This window comes from Sabethes cyaneus, chromosome 1 (assembly GCF_943734655.1).
Source record: "Sabethes cyaneus chromosome 1, idSabCyanKW18_F2, whole genome shotgun sequence".
NCBI lineage: Eukaryota > Metazoa > Arthropoda > Insecta > Diptera > Culicidae > Sabethes > Sabethes cyaneus.
In genome coordinates, this window is record NC_071353.1 from 2,208,689 (window position 1) to 2,227,397 (window position 18,709).

The 18,709-nt window shown below is 39.4% G+C and overlaps 3 protein-coding genes across 3 annotated transcripts in view; 2 read left to right on the top strand and 1 right to left on the bottom strand.

Moving 5' to 3' along the window:
- Positions 1 to 2,465: 2,465 nt before the first annotated feature.
- Positions 2,466 to 3,386, top strand: LOC128745261 (cytochrome c oxidase subunit NDUFA4). Its single transcript, XM_053842288.1, has 3 exons — positions 2,466 to 2,658; positions 2,762 to 2,908; positions 3,160 to 3,386. Exons 1-3 carry the CDS (start codon positions 2,617 to 2,619, stop codon positions 3,220 to 3,222), a joined length of 252 nt encoding a protein of 83 aa, XP_053698263.1. The 5' UTR covers positions 2,466 to 2,616; the 3' UTR covers positions 3,223 to 3,386.
- A 41-nt stretch (positions 3,387 to 3,427) lies between these two features.
- On the bottom strand, positions 3,428 to 3,841 carry LOC128732844 (cytochrome c oxidase subunit NDUFA4-like). Its single transcript, XM_053826252.1, has 3 exons — positions 3,797 to 3,841; positions 3,593 to 3,739; positions 3,428 to 3,523 (listed from the first exon to the last, which is right to left on the bottom strand). Exons 1-3 carry the CDS (start codon positions 3,839 to 3,841, stop codon positions 3,428 to 3,430), a joined length of 288 nt encoding a protein of 95 aa, XP_053682227.1.
- A 2,251-nt stretch (positions 3,842 to 6,092) lies between these two features.
- The window catches only part of LOC128741255 (myosin-VIIa), a 63,549-nt gene continuing 50,932 nt past the window's right edge, over positions 6,093 to 18,709 (top strand). The window contains exon 1 of the mRNA XM_053836936.1: positions 6,093 to 7,302. Within this exon, the coding sequence (XP_053692911.1) occupies positions 7,278 to 7,302 (25 nt within the window). The 5' untranslated portion in view covers positions 6,093 to 7,277. The remainder of the gene's footprint in view (positions 7,303 to 18,709) is intronic.

The following is an 18,709-nucleotide window of genomic DNA, read 5'->3' on the forward strand; positions in this document are numbered from 1 at the left end:
ATACCTGAATGATTGACAAATGAAACAAGTTCATCAATATTTGCACGTTGAAATTCATGTGTAAGATCTCTTGGTAACGCCGTGTCTATTTTTATCGGCGTACAAATGTAAAAACCCTACAGCATAAAACCCTGAAAATGCAAGCTACTTCGCAACATGTATTATAGAGCAGTGGTGCCCACTGTTTTCCCGACTCACTGCGAATATGCGTTGTGTTCGAAAAATATCGCCTTTGTATCGATATCGTTAATTTTGATCACTAAAAATAACGTACTTAAATGCAAGCTTAAACGTTATATTTCAAGTGCGAGTAGTACGCAATAATTGTATTGTGAAACTGAATTGTTATTTATGCAATTCTTCACAAATTAAATACTATAACAAAAGCACAACTTATAAAAAATCGTTTGTTATCGATATTAACTGCATATGCGTTATAAACGAATAAAACGTATGGTTACGTTTTATTTCAATAATACGCATATTCGTGGGTCAGGTAAAACAGCAGGCATAGGCATGGTGCGGGCCAAATCAAATCTGTGCATAACAAAATATAAAATAGGCGGCAACAGAAACCATTTTTTAGGAATCACCATAAGATTTAAACCGGAAAACATTCAGATTCACAACCTGCACGAGGCATAACAATTAAACTGAGGGACTCCTATATCATCAAAAAAAATTCTCCTAAGTCCACCATCTTTCAAATCAATCCGCGGGCCGCACGAATCATCTGAAAGGGCCACATGCGGCCCGCGGGCCGCAGTTTGGCCATCACTGATATAGAGCTTGCTGATTTGCGGTTCTGTTGGTGGTTTACTTTCTACCAGTTTGAAAAACGTCATGGAAAAACCAACAGCAGCAGCAACAAATCGCGTGTATATACGTATACGCGGCATAGTGTGCGTACGGAAGCTGTCTGTCAGCAATCTTAATATAACAGAGAGTGCTATAGTGTGCATAAGCAAAATGTGTAGGACGATGGTTTTTAAAGGGTTTTCTTCTATGTGTCATATCAGTTCGTCAGTGGTATAGGTGGTATATTTAATTTAAATCAAGTCAGCATGCTCGGGTTTTCGGGGGGTTTGAAATTTCATCGCAAATAAATACTTCCCCTGTTTTATTCCATCAATAAGCTAGTCTGGTTCACAGTGACAGTTCTTACAAGCGTTTCCAGACAGTTCGATGCACAAAAACAAAAACAATCCCAGCAGCACCTCCCTCAGATATTAACTAGACTTTACTATTCTATACCGTGCACCCCCGTTGGTATGACCTTCTTTAATCTGAACATTTCTAATCTGTACCCCGGTGGTATGAATGCGTTCACATCAAAAACTGATCAAGCGTCAAACACAATTGACGTTAAAGTGGACCGGTAAATTAAAAAAAAAGCAAAAAATTTTAATGCGTTTCCTCTTACTCAGGAGCTTTGGCAATATAGCTCATATGCAACTTATCTCTCTCCAGCACTCAAAATAGACCATTTTAGTCGAAACTGCCGAGCCGATTTCGTATTATACAAACCGAACCTTTAGAATTCGCGCATGCTTGAGATGTTTTCAAAACGTTTATTTTCGTCAAATCAAAACAACAAGTTCATAGGGTGCGCGTCTTACGCGTGTGTGAAAATGAATAGAGTTACCAAATATTCAGATAAAAAATGAACTCGCCCAATCTGAACGAGCTGTTTTTCATATTAGCGGGGGTTGAGTGTATGCAGTTTGGCGTGGGTGGGGGTTGAAAGAATTTGTATTTAGTTTGGCATTAAATTAGAGTGGAACTTGAAAAGAACGGATAATTGCCGATACAAAGTAGATACAGCCATTATCTTGCAAGCAAAACACAGTTTGGGTTAGGTTATGTTTGACTTACCTTTCTCCTTATTATAGAATACTGCAAATCATTTGTGATGATAAAAAGGAAGTTCGTTGTTCGCTTATCAGGCACTGCCATAATCAGTAAAGCAAGCATAGACACTTAAGTAATGCCGATACAGCAAAGTTTCGTTAATTGGTGGTTCGTTAATTGGGCGGTTCGTTAATTGGGCGTTCGCTAATTGGGCTATGTGACAACTTGAATGTCAAAATTGTATGGAATTTTCGAGTTTAGAATTTTCTAACAACTGTCAGTCGGCCCAATTAGCGAATCAGCTGGAGTGCAGTCGTGGCCCAATTAACGAATTCAGGCTGTAATCGGACGCTGATTAAAGACAGGTATCAATCACTAAATAACGTGAATGCATTTGAAACAGTTACGGTTCTTCATGAATACACATTGTCTAGACAGTAAACGCGGAGCAACACAATCTTATAAAACACGTGTAACTTATTTGGGTTACGTTCTTCAGTTTATCAAAACCGGGTCAAAATTCGAGCCCTACAACGGTATTCTTTTGTAAGGCTTTGGTTAGAACCGGGTGAAACGTCAAAAATGACATAGCATTTTTCGCTTCTGCGCCACTTGATCACAAATTTTTCATCTCTTGTGTGTGATTACGAGCAAACTTCTTCACTTCAATCGTTCATTTTGCTTAGTCCGAAACTGACGATCTTGGTTTGAATCGTCTAGAAAAGTTGTGCTTAGTGAAATCGTGTTTTAACGAAAGTTATCAAAATGCAAGGTTTAAGTTTGGCTAGCATCAAGAAAAATCCAGCAGTAAGTTTGAGTTACTACTAATTAGGAATTGATAAAGGATAACCTCAGGCAGGTTACGTCACACTTGAAGCACATCTACAAATTTTCAATTTATTTTCCACAGTTAATTCCGCTGTACGTATGCATCGGTTTGGGTGCTGCAGCAGCCGTTTTCTACACTGCACGATTGGCCATTCGCAGTCCCGAAGTCACCTGGAATCGCAAGTCTAACCCAGAACCGTGGGAGGAGTTCAGAAACAAGCAGCATAAGGTAACAAGCATTTGTTTGTTTAATTCAGTGTTATATCACATTATATAAATAAGTGTTTGAGAATGCTCTACTGTTGGTTCGATTTACACAAAGCTGCACGTTCGATGTGAAGGTCGTTCAAATTAGTTTATCACAACAAGACTTAAAACAGTTCATCATTCAAAGATGCTAAATAATACTGCGCATTATACTAACGTTTTATTTGTGATTCGTTTTCTATATAATTGACATGCTTATTTTTCAATTTGCAGTTTTATTCTCCGATCAGAGATTATTCCAAAGTTGAGAGTCCGGCTCCAAAATACACTGAGTAAATCTCCCTAGCAGTCAACTTGCAGCCGATTTGAGTAGTTCTCCTTGTCACACTGGATTGGCGGCAGTATAGATGCAAAGAAAAGAGTGCTTTCGAAAACACAAAGCAAATAGAGATGCATATATAAGCAATTTTAAGTTGTAATAAAGGCTGAGTTCGAAAGTATATTATTAGTTTTCATCAGGAACTCCGAAATTTCATAGGATTTAATTCTTGCTTTTGTCAACCGGAATCACCTGCCCATCCTTGATTATTGGAGCTAGACATGGGCGTTTAGAATAATCATAAGTTCCGGCCCAAATCTTTATGAATGAATAAAATATAAGGAAATATCTAAAATAGGATATAATTGATTTGGGTTTTCGGCCTACCCGATAGCGCTTATCACGATGATCCTGCCAGGGTTCTGGATTGTTCTTGTGATCCCAAACCACGTCTGGATTGTACAAGGCAGCACGAGTGATATGGTAGGACATCCAGCATAAGTCACCGATGCAGAGAGCGTAAATTGGCCATATCTGCTCAAACGTTACAAACTGCACATTTGGTGTTATAAGGTATGAAAATTTGCTTACCAGTGGATATTTAGCTATTTCACGAAGACTACCCCAACCGCGCATTTTGAGCGTTTTTTGCTTCACCAATGGAACAATACGAAATTAGAGACAATTGCGAAAAAGTTAGAAGCTTTATCAACACCTGCTATGATTACAAAAATAAATCTGAAAAATATTGCTGGGTTTCGTAGCAACAATGGCAACGACTTTAAAGTATTATAGGTATCCGCATTGGCGATTGGGCATGAAATGGGGAAGGCAAATAAGAGACAGCGCCCAACATAGCTCTAGCCATCCCAAGCCCCTACCTAGCGCCTCTACGTGGCCATACCTGGAAATACTTCAATCTGTATAATTGAGTAGCCAAGCTAGGAGGTGCTGGGTTGCGATGCGGTTTTCAGTTCCTAACCTTACACATGTAGTTTTAGGCAACCATTAAACCACACGACTTTATTTTCAAGTATTATTATATTTAAACTAATTTTTTTTTTTTGGCAAACTAATCTATTTTCAGGGAGCGAAATAAGGCGCTATATCCTTGGCCAATTGCAGCCTGGCTTCTGGTCTAAATGCCATTAGTTCATCCCTGACGGTCCGGAGTATCACTTAACCTTTATTAGCAAAGATACTCCCAACGACTATAAATAAATCATTATCTATGTATATGGGAAGCGTTTGGTACGGTAGGTCCACGCTTTCTTCCTTCCTCTTGATTTCAAGGAGTTTAATGGAATTAGGTATTTTTTCTGGTTTCACATGATTCCTTGGAATTCTCTCTGCGGTACATGCTGTGCAGTTGGCCTGGCCGTTGACAAGAAAAATGATTGATTCAAGTAATCGTCATTTCCCACGATGCCTTCCAGAATTGGCTGCGTTAGTGTGAGATTAGATTATAGATTATAGGTATCCGCATTGGCGAAACTAGCGCTCATTTCTAGGAGGGAGGCTATAGCTCCCGGCATTTTTTCGACCATTTTATTTTGTCGGCATATTAAAGATAAATGCACATTAATGCATGAGATCTTAAACTGTGGTGCATATACCGTGCAAGCACCATATTCAAAACAGTGCCTAATTCTGAACAGTTGCAAATTTTTCTTAAATATTGACAAAACTCTAGCTATTTAAACCATTTAAATAACAGGAAATAATCAGATGTAGTGATTAAATTGTTCAAATAGCTGGAATTTTGTTAATATTTATGAAAAATTTGCAACTGTTCAGAATTAGGCACTATTTTGAATATGGTGCTTGCACGGTATAAAGTTTTTATTACCTAAAGTTACTTAACTATAGTTTTTTTCTTAAATTATAGGGGGGAGAGGGGGTTTAACTTCTTCTAGTTCCGCTAATGGGTATCCGCCTAGTTATTAAACATAAGTGCTAGAAGTTAAAGCTATCAATCTTCAATCAAAATTCAAATCAATCAATAAGCAATGGAATAATGTCACTTATAGTAAGCTTAGGAAAGAGGACCGCTTAGTTGGTTTCGAGGTACGATGCTGGTCTAACAAGCCGAGCGTCGTATTTGTTCGAATATCGGCTAGGCGGTGCTGCTAGATAGAGTCAGTAGGATTGTTACTCGTAACTGTCCTGTATTATAAGAGCCCGGTGGTGAAGTCTGTCGATAAAGAAGGGTCAACTCTTAGAAAAGACGTTTAAGCCCAAGACTTTGCTTTTTTAGTAAGCTTAGAACAGATTAATAAACGATTTTATTTCGCAAAAATTATATGCATATTAATACATGAAATAATGTCTTGGACTTTGGAGCAATGCGAATAAAAACTCAACGTTGAATCTCTTAAATACGCGAAAGATATATATAGAGAGAGGAAAAGGTTTTTGTTTTTAAGGTTTTTAACAACGTGCGCGTGCTGACAGTTCTTCGCGAGATATTGTGTAAGTACGAGCAGTCTTCAAGATGCCTCTATGCCGTCGCATAAAGTTTCGAATGTTCCGAATGCATCATTCAATGATTCATTCAACGATCCTTCATTCATCTCGCATTTCACTCTACGCGTCGTACGCCACCAAACGGTTCGACCCAACAATATTATTACGCTTTGTTTTGACGGATTTTCACCTTCGCTTGTTTTGTCTTGCTCTTTCGTTCGAATGCATTCACGAGTCACACAACTTCATTCTCTCTCCACCCAGCCCAAGCCCAATCGGGCCAATGCTCTCGCTCTCATTCAACTTCGATCGACATAAACATAACGAAACCGCACGGCTTCTCCCCATATTCATTCATTATTGGTGATTAGTCTCCTGCTGGCGTTCGGTCGTGTAAGATGTGTTGTGTCGGTTGTGTCGAGTAAGCCAGTACTACGGAATCAGCTGGAAGGGGAAATCCGAGTCCTGGAGCTGCAAATGTGTCTGGTAATCTGGTATCGAGCTAAACTAACGGGGCTTCTCGTGCGGACGGTTTGTTTGAGTGTAAATAAACACAGCTAAGTTCTCTGCAAGCCTTGTTTAAGCAAACGACGGGTGAAGTACGTGTTTAAATGGTGATTTAGATCCTCTCGCTCTCGTTGCGTGTTTGCTTCGCTCTTTCCGTTCTGTTTTGCGAATATCCTTTCGGTACAGTCCTCGGTATAGCAAGGGCCAACAAGGCGAGCGACATCTGTGCTAGCGCACAGTCGGAGTAGCAACGACGATGTCCACGGAAAAAGGTGCGTGAATATTGTCGTGTAACGCGAGGAGAAAATTAATTTAGCTGTAGCGTTTAGTGCAAAATTGTTATCAAAATTTGTGAAAAAATCAAATTAAGTTGTTTGGAAATTGGAGCTCAACAGTGAAGTTTTATTTGGGTGCCAGCAAAGCCTTGGAGTATCGAAAAACCTACCCTCGCGGTATGGTTAGTTTCCCTATGGAAAGAAAATGAATGGGTCAGACGAAAAATCAATTTTACTGCTCGTTGGAAAGCGATATTTTTACTGTATCTACGCGTGAAAATTGTCAATATAATCGTCTGGTGAAAAGGATACCGTTTTTTCGTGTAAGGGGATGTGGCGAGAAGTTTAATTGAAATTAAAAATTGTAATGAAACGAAACACGTCAGAAATAGGTGTGGTGCGTTGTCGTGTTGTGTGTGTGCACGGAGAAAAGCTGGTGAAATTTTCCCGATAGCGAAGCTTCCTTGGGTGGCAACAGCGGTAATATCACAGTAGCCAGGGAGCACAGGATATACACATCTTGGGTGCTGCAGCCAAGCCCAGTGTAGTGTTGTGAACCCTGCTCATCGCTAGAAGTGCTGACTGAGCGAGGGCAAGTTTTCATTCTCGCAGGGCTTGCTCTCGTTTTTTTTCGGCACTTGGCAAGCGTATGATGAAGGCAGGCGACATAAGGATCAGCGGATAGTTGACACAAGGCGGATAAGCGAAAGTTGTGCTACTTTTGTTTTGTGCTGAGAGAGCCGATCGTGTTGCAAAAACAAAGAAACTTTTGTAAACAGAATCAAATAGTCACGAGGGACCGCGAGTGTTATCCTGCGCGAAAAATGGCTGTTCCGGTGTTTTTGGATGGTAAGTAGGTTTTAAAAATGCATATACGCAAATAGCGGTTATTATATCAACTGATAGGCGGGTATCCGAATTTGGCAACAAACGAGTGACATCGATGTTGTCAAAATCGAAACCATGCCAAATTCAAGACCCATTTTGATCTGGGAGAATTCAACCTAAATGCGCGCCAGTTGAATTTTTATCACGATTTCTAAGACCTAAATCTTAAATAGCCATTATAGTGTGAGAACAGAGTCATGAAGTGTGAAAAACTTTTTGCTATTTTGAACATGTGTGCCAAAAATGATTAACATTTTTATTATATTTTTAAAAATGAACTAGGTATTTTGATTTGCAAAAAACGAATACTTGAACCGAGGTTTTTTTTTGAGTTTGCAAAAGCTTATTTCGCTTGCCTTGCTAATTCAAGACTAATTGATTCTTAACCCTCGTCTTCACAGTTAAAATAATCATCATCGAAGGCATTATAAACCACGTCTAACGAAGCCGTACTCTTTTTTTAACTCGTTTTTTATTAAATGGAAACTAGCAATAAATCATCATCTCACTCAAGCATTTATTCAGCCTGTCTGATTACCATGTTTGCATAAGGTTTAGAATGGATACTCCGACATGAATGGACTGGTTAAAGACTTTGGAAACCATTGGATGAGAACTTTGTAAATCAAAAAGCCACGATTATGTAATAAACAAGTGACAGGTACAACTTTAATCAAAAGAAAAGGAAAGAGCAGAACAACAGAGATGGCGCAAAACTTGAGTCTATGCTATAAAACGGTTAATGTCAAAAGATCAGCAAACGTCAACTTGGTTTAGTGTGCAGAGGTTTCCACACCGATCCGCGTATGCTGTACGTTCCGTGTTTTCCCCAAAAACAAGTTCTTCGATACCTAAATAATTTATATTATTAGTGACACATCATAGCAGCACGCTCCGCCTGTGGAGCCATTGGCGGTGGCGCATAGACCGACGACTGTTTGCATGTTGGCATCACAAATTTGATACACCGTAGTGACCTCTACGTTTCATAATCCGCCCCGGTAATCAATGTTGTCACTCGGAAAAATTTGCCACGGAATTGTGAAACAAATTGCACCATGATCGTTCGCCGCGTGACCGTGTGAATTGGTCTCGTTAGCTGATTTCCTACCACGAATCATGCACCGCTGTCAAGAGCTCATTTACCGCATTAACAATTGCCACTTGTCTTTGGAGATCTGCGATTCGGTGGTTGCTTGTATCCGCAAGTCTACCATTGATTTACCGGCTTTATTATGGCGCATATATTAAGGTCCTACTTTGGCGAGTGCAATTGAGTGCACAGCTCAGCAGCAAAGGTGTGGTAGTTCAAACAGAAATGTTTAGGTATCAGTGAAGTAGTGTCCATGCACAGACGTTTGTTGTTGGCTTTTTATTGCCATTACTTAGAAGTCACACGACAGTTTTTTTGGACTCAGCCGGAGCGTGGTTGGTGTTATTGCCCACTAAAAACAATAACTCAGCTGGATCGAATTGCATTGTTCTCGAATAGTGGGAAATAATTGAAATATTATACATATTGTTTTATCTAAATCACTTGCTGCCCATATTTTAATTACCCTTGTCTTTGCGCAAGCTGGTAGACACTGCAAGGCGTGGATTGGTTTCTTTGCCAGTGTGAATAATTAAGGAGTGGAAATAGTATTTTCAATTAACCGATTCACGAGTAAATTGGCCTGTAAGAGTAAAGATACAGTTATATTTATACTCTTTCGTAATTATACGACAGTTTTAGTTCAACATGTATTGTATGGGTTCTGTAGAAATATTCCAACAAATTATGTATGTGATTATTCTTCAGTAAACGTTTGTTTTATTAGAGGTGGACGACATATCATTAAAAATCAAAAGTTATTCTTGATCGTCTTAGTATAATACTCTAATATGAGTAAAAAAATTCCATTTAATTCTACTGTTATGGAATTCCTTAAAAATATTCACTTAGCGAATGATTGGTACACAAAGTAAAGCCAAGCCTAGGTGCTACATTTCGTATTCGAACCTTGATCTTCTATTTTTGTGTTCAGCAGACTACGCAGCTAGCTGCTAGAGTACATACAGGACAATTGTGGGACTAGTGCTACGATTCTATTGACTAACAGTTAGCTGAGAACCTTGAACATAAATTCCGTACTGTCGATACCTATATCTATTTCAGATTGTAGTAAACTAACATTGTAAGACATTTTGTGTTGTTTCTTACCGAAAAAGGTATTAAGCTATATGCTTTTCAGTTATTACCGGTGTTCCAGGGGTGTACTATTGCTAATTTAACTTATCGGGAATTACAGCACCCCCCGCGGGGTGTAGAAATCTTTGAAATATGCATATTCTCTGTCGTCCAATGTTATCAGTCCGCTCCTTCGTATTTCTTCTGTTTTCCCTTCTGTCCTAATAAGGCAAGGCAAGCTAAATGACGGGAGCAAGATGGACAAAGTACAAATTCTCCCAACAAGTGTGAGGAAGGTGCTACTCGAGCCACAAGTGGTAATATTTCGGCTGTTACTTCCCACCTTCTTCAGTACTTTGGTGATGCATACGGGTTGTTACCTTCTTCAGTGATCACATCAACGCAGAGTGTATTCCATGGAATCACGTGGAATCCTGGTTTTGGTCCATAATTTTAGACCAAACAGAAAAATGTCTCCGCAACGTACAGCACCGTTCTAATTTTATACCAGAGCAAAGTTGTAAATTTTTTTTAGATCTCGTATAACTTTTGGTTTATTTGTGCCTCCATTTTGCCGAGGTGGGCGGAGTGATGTTTGACAGATAAAAGCAACAAAAAACGCTGAACTTAATAAATCTATCGCGATTTCTTCAACAAAGCGATTTTTTAAACATTCAAAATATGCACACCAGTTCACAAAAGTATTTAAGTATTCCTGTAGTTCCACACAGGCCTGTCCTGCACTCAGTGCACCTATTTTGCTTATTTAACTGTAACACCTCAACCAAGCAAAATTCGAAAATGGTATGTATGGGGCATTTATAGAGCCCATTATTATCCATAAGTTTGCTGAAATAAGTATTCGCTCGAAGCTGCGCTGCCGGAAGAGGACGAGCTGGACAAAGCCCCTCTCGAGGACTGTTGGAATACTATCAAAACAGCCATCAGCAGTGTAGAGGAGAGCTCTATCGGGCATGTGGCCCGGAATCAGCGGAACGATTGGTTTGACGATGAATGTAGGAGGGTAATGGATGAGGAGAACGCTGCGCGGGCGACCAGAATGTGCAGTGCCACACGTCAGAACGTAGAAAGACACAAACAGAAGAAAATGCAGCGAAACCAAATCTTTCGGAAGAAAAAGTGCTACCTGGAAGAGCAGGAATATGCAGAGTTGGAGCGGCTGCATCGTTCTCAGGAAACGCGAAAGTTCTACCAGAAACTGAATGGATCCCACAAAGGTTTTGTACCGCGAGCCGAAATGTGTCGGGATAAGACTGGCAGTATTCTGATGGACGATCGTGAGGTGACCGATAGGTGGAAGCAGCACTTCGACGAACACCTGAATGGCGCTCAGGCGGAGAACCATGACGGCGGGGAAAGCGATTTAGACGGTGCAACAAACGGGGAAGAGGTGCTAGCCCCAACAATAGGCGAAGTTAAGGAGGTCATCATGCAGCTAAAGAACAACAAGTCCGCTGGAAAAGATGACATCGGAGATTCGGAGGTGTATTATCAGCGGAAGTCGTGCTTACTATGGGCTTCACAAGCAATTGCGGTCGAGCAGACTAAGTCCCCGTACAAAGTGCACTCTGTACAAGACGCTTATTAGACCGGTTGTTCTCTACGGGCATGAAACATGGACAATGCTCAAGGAGGACCTGCGAGGGCTCGGTGTTTTCGAACGACGAGTGATAAGAACTATCTTCGGCGGCGTACAGGAAAACGGAGTATGGAGGCGGAGGATGAACCATGAACTCGCACAGCTCTATGGCGAACCCAGTATCCAGAAGGTGGCTAAAGTTGGACGGATACGATGGGCAGGGCATGTTGCAAGAATGCCGGACAACTACCCTGCAAAGATGGTGTTCGCCTCAAATCCGGTAGGAACAAGACGACCAGGAGCGCAGCGAGCAGGATGGTTAGATCAGGTGGAGCGAGATCTGGCGGAGAGTATTCGCGGTCCGTGGAATTGGAGAGCGATAGCCCCCAACCGAGTTACATGGAGAAACTTTGTTCAACAGGCTTTGTCTTAGGACAGCAAGCCACCTAAGTAAGTAAGTACATTCGTCCAAGGCTGAAATTAGCGGGCTTCATACCAATACACTTATATCCAAGGGTGGGTTTGTTATGGGCTTTACGAGATGTTGGTTACGCTTTTAGCTTTGATGTTTGATAAAGTGTCACTCCGTTGGTTTATTTACATCACACACGCTTTTGTCGATTTCGCTACAGGAAATATTTACATCGCCGCTGTGGATTCATCTGAATTGATTAATTTCGCCAGTTCTATTTTCAATTTCGCTGGTCCTCATTTGGTATAACTCTGATCTAAATATACACCACCGTAGAAGATGCCGTTTTAGAAGAAGGTATGGTAGCGGCTTATTTTGCTCTCGGAAAATAAATAAAGCTCGAAATTTTATATAACGTCTGCAGCTCTTGAACAATCAATTCCACTTATGTTTTTTCGCTGGATAAAATACTTTTTCAATGTGACGCTCAAACTTCATAGTGCCGTCTGTACAGGGAAACCTCGTCTACTCCAAAAGCGGCGCCATGAAGATGTTTAATATGGCAGCCGCTTGCTTGGATTGTATGATTAGAAGCTAAAATGCAACACCATCAGACATAGAGCTTTCGAAAGCTTCGTCAACCATGTGGTGTGAATGAGACATTTTTCATTTTTGACGTAGGGCTACGTCTCAAGGCAAGGTTTAGGGTAGGGTGTCATTCCAAAAAATCTAAACATGCAAGCGTCACAAAAAAATGATAGGTTTTCAGCGCTTTCGGGGGGTTTCCCGACCAATTTTCAATTTTTATCAAAAAATTTTCCGGTCGAATGGCATAAACAAATAAATATTATTTTTCCACAAACAGAACGTTGCGGTGGATACCGGATACTGAATTTTGTATGTATTAAAATAGTTTAAAGAATGTCACAGCTTTTCAACTATAACATTCCCGTCTACTGTGGCACGTTATCAGTTAGTATTCTGTTCCTCAAACCAATATAGTTAGTGCCTACTTTGTTATTTTGTATGATCTTCAAATTCATACGGATGAGAACATCGCTACTGTAAAGGCGTTAGTCTACTTCTACAAACCTACAACTTTGTAGCATCTTTAAATAAATCTTGGTTTAGTCAGTTTCATATCCCGAAAGATTTGCAGAAGCATTGGTTCCCAAAGCTGGTACTTGTCTTAAGTTTAGAAGAGTCTTGTCGAAAGCACTCTTGACGTCAAGTAATAGGTATCACATTGAAAACAAAGAAAACTCATTCACTAAATGAGTCGGTCCAATTTTCGCAAAGAGCTGTTGGTGATTTTGTAGTGAAGAATAGCAGTGAGTGATCATTATGAAGTGAAGATTGTTTCAAATTTTTTCCACAGCAACATTAAAATCACATCTCATAGAAAATATCTTATTTTCCCACTTTTTATATCGAATGCTCAGTGGACGTTTTTTTAACACAACATACATACGCATTCGTGTATGTTCGGCTTTCTGAGTTGCAATACAAATTCGTATGACGAAACAACATTTCCTGCCTCCAAAATAAGAAATGAAAAAATCGCCTTTAGCCTACTGCTACACTATTAATAGCCTGCCAATTCAGCGTGAAACAGTGGTGAAGGACCTTGGGGTGTTGTTGGATACCGAATTGACTTTCCAGTGCCACTATAGCTACATTGTCGCGAAAGCAAACAAAAACTTGGGATTCATCATGAGAATTGGGAAGGATTTCCGAGACCCCTATTGTTTGAGATCACTTTACTACTCGTTAGTTCGGTCTACCCTCGAGACAGCTGCAGTAGTTTGGAGTCCTTATGCTACAACGTGGTCTACAAGGATTGAGGCTGTACAAAGAAGGTTCATAAGATTAGCATTGCGATTCCTTCCATGGACTAACCCGTTTGAGCTCCCTCCATACGAAAGTCGTTGTAGATTATTAAGCATGGAAACCTTGGCTAATAGAAGAAATTGCACGCGTGCTATATTTATCGCTAAATTGCTTTATGGTGAAATAGACGCACCCAACATTTTGGCGCAAGTGGATATAAATGCAGCTGCGAGACCTCTACGATCCAGTAACTTTATACGCCTGACTTTTCATCGGACGGCTTATGGTCAAAATGAACCAATTCGAGCAATGTGTGCTATATTCAATAATGTGTATCATTTGTTTGATTTTTGTATCACGTGTAACTGTTTTAGAAATCGTATCTATAATTTTATTAATTTTGACTGATCGTATGTAATGTTTTAGTATTATCATGTAGACCCTGTTGTCCGATGATGTAAATGAATAAATGAAAATGAAAAAATCAAACCCTTTCCTCCATTTACAAGTTTCGAAATCGACGTCAACACGTGTTTCCCTTGGTGTTTCCTTATTACACCATTTCGATACCGTTAAAGCCACGAGCAGAATCTGTGTCAGTCGACATATGCTGAATATGTAAATTTGAATTTGCTCAGCCGTTCGATGTGATGATGACTCACGTTTTTGTGGAGTCAAGAAGCCATACATTTGTCATCGTTAATTCCTGCATGCTTGGAGCGGCGCTGAGTGACTCGTCCGTCGAACGAACGCCCGATTATCAAATATTGGAATTCCTGCACTTTTGTTGATCCGCGCAAACGGCCCACTGATTCCACGTTATTGTGCGCCGCAAAAGTGCTGGGTGGGCAAACATTAGCACCTCTTCGACCGACTTACCGTTTGCGTACAGTGTCGAAAAGTGAAATTCCAAACCGCGAAAAGCTTGCATAATTATACGTTGAAGTTCAAACCGTTCAACCGGCGGCGGCGAAAATGAAAACATTAGCCAAAATCGTTCCCCGTGAAGGTGATGTTCGAGCAAAATCATAACATCCTAGCTACAGTTTCACAAACACAAAGCCAAAATGGCCAGCAACGAATACCGATGGTTAGGTTTTAAAAATGCTTGTTTTGTGCAATTTCCGCTTACAGTAAAAGTTGATTTATGTGGTGCGCCTGTTCGCCGCCACCAGTCGGACAGGGTCAGACATTTCACAACGATTTCAACACTATTTCTGTCGAAAAACGAAGCATCCTAACAACATCTTTAGGAGTAAGTAACAAACTCACTTCGTAAAAGTATCACATTGTAGATGAACAGCCTCCGGACACCAATATCAATCAGTCGGCAATCACCTGTCCTAAAGGTTCTAATCAATCAGCTTTAATGGATAGACAACGTGTGCTGGCAGGACTAGCAACGGGACTGGGTGGTAACCGCCCATTTCGAGCCGTAATTATTCCGCCCAACACGACAATCTGCCCTTCATAAACAAGTCATTAGCTGTTGGTAATGGTTACGATTGATCGACGGTTATTTTGCCAGCAGCAATTGAGCAATTTACCTCGAAGACCGGACTACTTACTGGGAAAAGATTTCTCATATAAACCGAATCAACCGTGAAACCGTGATGGCTCAAAAGCGGCAATTAGTGGCACATTTTGGTTGGATTCATGAGCTTCATAAATAAATCAAGTTCTAGGCACTTTGCTACCGGTTGGAGTCACCTCGCTGCAGTTGGATGCAGGCTAAGAACACTATGTAGCTTTACTAGTGTGAATTGTTTGAGTAAGTTTAGATTTTCGCTCATTCCCACTGAGATTGTATCCAACTATGTTAACATTAACCAGTCGACACTGTAGCGACTTAATCTACGAATTAGTACTGAGACCTGTGAAAACCAATTAAATTCACACAAGCTTTAGACCGTTAATTGAACATGTATAAAAATACTCTTTGAAGCAAGGGCAGAACCGCCTGGACCGTACCCATTATGGGACCTTATGAGCAAACAGCGAGCAAAAGACCAGCTGTTTCCTGTGAGGGGAAAATTTTGCTATATAAATTGCTAACCAAACGACCACCCGTTGGTTACGGGAGGTGCCGAGGTCGGCATAAATTGATCATTAGCGGCTCATAAAAGGACCCATGGCGCGGAACTGGAGGAGACTGGATACTGCAATGAATGCAAACGTTAACGTCTTTGCTTTATAGTCACAAAATAATTTTTCCGTAATTGATGCATGAGCATGGCGACAATTTAAGAACGTGTGTGATTGACTTAACAGAAATAAACGATACCTAAGTAGTTTTCAAGGCTATAAACTCCTCAAGTAATAAACAAGTTCTGATAATCATTTCAAATGTAAAGTGTCTTGTCTCCTTGATCGGATTTTTCTGGACAAAGCGAACCAGCCGCAGGTTGAAAACCTCTGAAATAAAGAATAAGGAAAAAAATACATCATAAAACACCGTCACATAAAGTTCGTGTTTTTTAAATTTTTTTATTCACATACGGAATTTCAGATTTTAATAGAAATATTATTTGCAGGAACAAGCTAATGGCTGAATTCGGGCTTATCATTTGATACGATTTTTTATTGCGTTATAATTATGTTGACGCACTATTTAAGGATCTTCAGCTTTTAGTTTAGACGTTTCAAAACCTAATAAACCACATCACATGGGAATAAATTGAATACTATTTTTTTTTGTTTTTTTGTTGAAAATTTAGATTAATCCCTTCCGTACCCGCGATTTACTGCTTGAAGCTCAACACAAACGTGAGCAAAGTGTTGATCTTACACAGCAGCTTGGCAAACGACTCCATCGAAAGGCGAAAAAACCCTCCACAACTAAATTTCAATCCATGCTGACTCCGGGCCATGACTAGTAAATACGAACGAATCAATCCGCGGGGTTGCTTCATGAACCATGGTTGATTGTAAACGATTTCCCCGATCTGTTCACACTGTTCGAAATAAATTAAATTGTAGAGCAAACTCTTCGATGATTTGCAGTAAGAAAAGACCTACCTTAGACTCAATGTTTTCAATGCAATTACAAGTGCACCAAAATAATACTAGCTGAAATGTTCCGTACGCCAGTTGAGCAAATCCGAAACCGAAAAGTCGCTCATTAGTAAATGTCACAATCAGCATAGCACTGATGACCTGTATCGAATAATATTGAATCATGAAGCTGGGAGATGTCAAATATTGCATCTGAACAAAACAATCCAGGTACTGCTGGTGCTTTTGTATTGCAATTTTGAATTTGTTCATTAAGCAATCATCATTAGTTTTTAGTTCATTGAAAATTTCTGCTAGTATTTCCAATTCCGTCAACATTCCAGAAATAAAGAAATTTATCCAGATGAAGTTAAATATCGAAATTACACCACATGCTATTATTCCTATGTAGTTCAAGATTCTAAAAAATTCAGAAACCAACTCAAAATTCTCGCCTAAATCCACCCGAACGATAAATTCTTCCTTCCGGTGCGCTCCAGTTCCAAAAAATATAGAGTAATTCGTACAAATAACCCCAACGGAGGCTAAAGTGAGCCAAACATTGATCCGAAAGGTCCTCGCCCGTTTGTCCCAACAACGGTTACCATCTCTTGTCCGATTCTGGCGATCATTTAGAAACGCTCGGACCAGATCCTGGTGCGTGCTGGTGGAGCTAATTGCGCCGGCTTGCAGTAGTGTAATGCTGAATATCAACCATAGGCCAACCGTGTTGACGAAAGAGGTCAGCTCGTACTGCAATTGAATGGCACTATGCACCTTCCAACACTGCAGTAAATAGCAGAGCAGAATCATTGCTGCAACTAGAGCCCAGCAAAACCGTTGCCTCCGGGTCCATGATTGTACGTTGTAACCTGTAATTGTTTGAAACAAAAGTTTGTGCCTAACAAAAATACATTTCAACTGTGCATATGTAGTTACCAATGAGAAATTCGAACGATTTTAGTAGGCCGAAATAATCAGTGTTTGTCTTGAGTTCGGTGATTTCTTTACAGGAATCCTGCAAATGTAAGAAAAACTGTCGAACATTGACTGCCATACCGAACCAGCCACGCAACTATACTACTATGAATTATTTTCTACAACGGTAGCGAACCACATCAGCAAGAAACTATTATATTGGGATTGCTGCTGTCCTTTTGACTACGTAGTGCCAGGCAGTAAAGCTGAGAAAATCTGTCAAATGAAACATGGCTGGCCAGTTGTCTACGGCCAGTCTCTACGCTTGATCAAAGTCCTTTAAATAATCCTGACATCTCTTTGTCCCACACAAAAACGAAAGGTAACAGTTTTTTGCTTTGTATGCAATATGACAAGTATATAAATTATAAATAGTATCAAAGAACTAATGCCGAGCAGGAGTGAAGAGCAAAATAATATAAAAACAATATCAAACTGTGTTATAATACTATATTTTGTTATTGAATAGCTATGGAGATACATTAATAACACATTTTGTTATTGAGAAGATGTTTAAAACAGTGGTTGTAAGATGAGTTTAATAACTGATTTTGTTATCATATCTTATTTTGGCCTTAAAATGACATTCGATATATTTCATACAATTTTTTTATTGATTAAAGAGATTGTAGATTATAAATATTTTATAAGATGATTTTTTAATATCTCTTATACTACTGCATTTGTTATTTAATACTTTAATAATACTAAAATATGCTATTCTAAACTCTGAATACAGTCAAGTTATTGCTTTGTTATTCAAATAACACAAGTAGTTATTCTTTTGGCCTTAAAGGAGTAAAATTTTTATATTATTTTTTGTTATTTTACCAACTATGTAAGCCAAAACAAGACCAAATTTTGATATGAGTTATTCGATTTCCAATAACACATTTTGATATTGTTTTGCTCTTTGCTCCTGCTCGGGGCACGTTGCAGCACTTTATAGTTCTTTGATAATGACCGAACTACATTATGCATACCTTTTTTGATTATAACTATTGCTATAACTGACCCATTAATTAATGTTAATGTTAATATTAATGTTAATGTTAATTAATAATCAGTATTGATTATTGTTATTGACAGTGAAATTGAGCAAAGCGTGTTTCTAAAGTAGATTTTTCAAAATGAAATTTATTAATATTTCAAGTTTAAATGTGCATTACTAATTGCATGCATTAAAATGTTAGTCGTACAGGCTTATGCGAACCCCAATAATGTGCTGTATTTGAGTTGGGTTTAAAATGTTTAAAAGTATTTTCTTACCCACACAGTAAGTCTTGAAGTACTTACGTAAAATTATCGAACAATCGAAATATTACCGTAATAAAATATTCAGCACGTCGCGACTCCGTGGCACAGTTGTTTATCGTTCTGATTG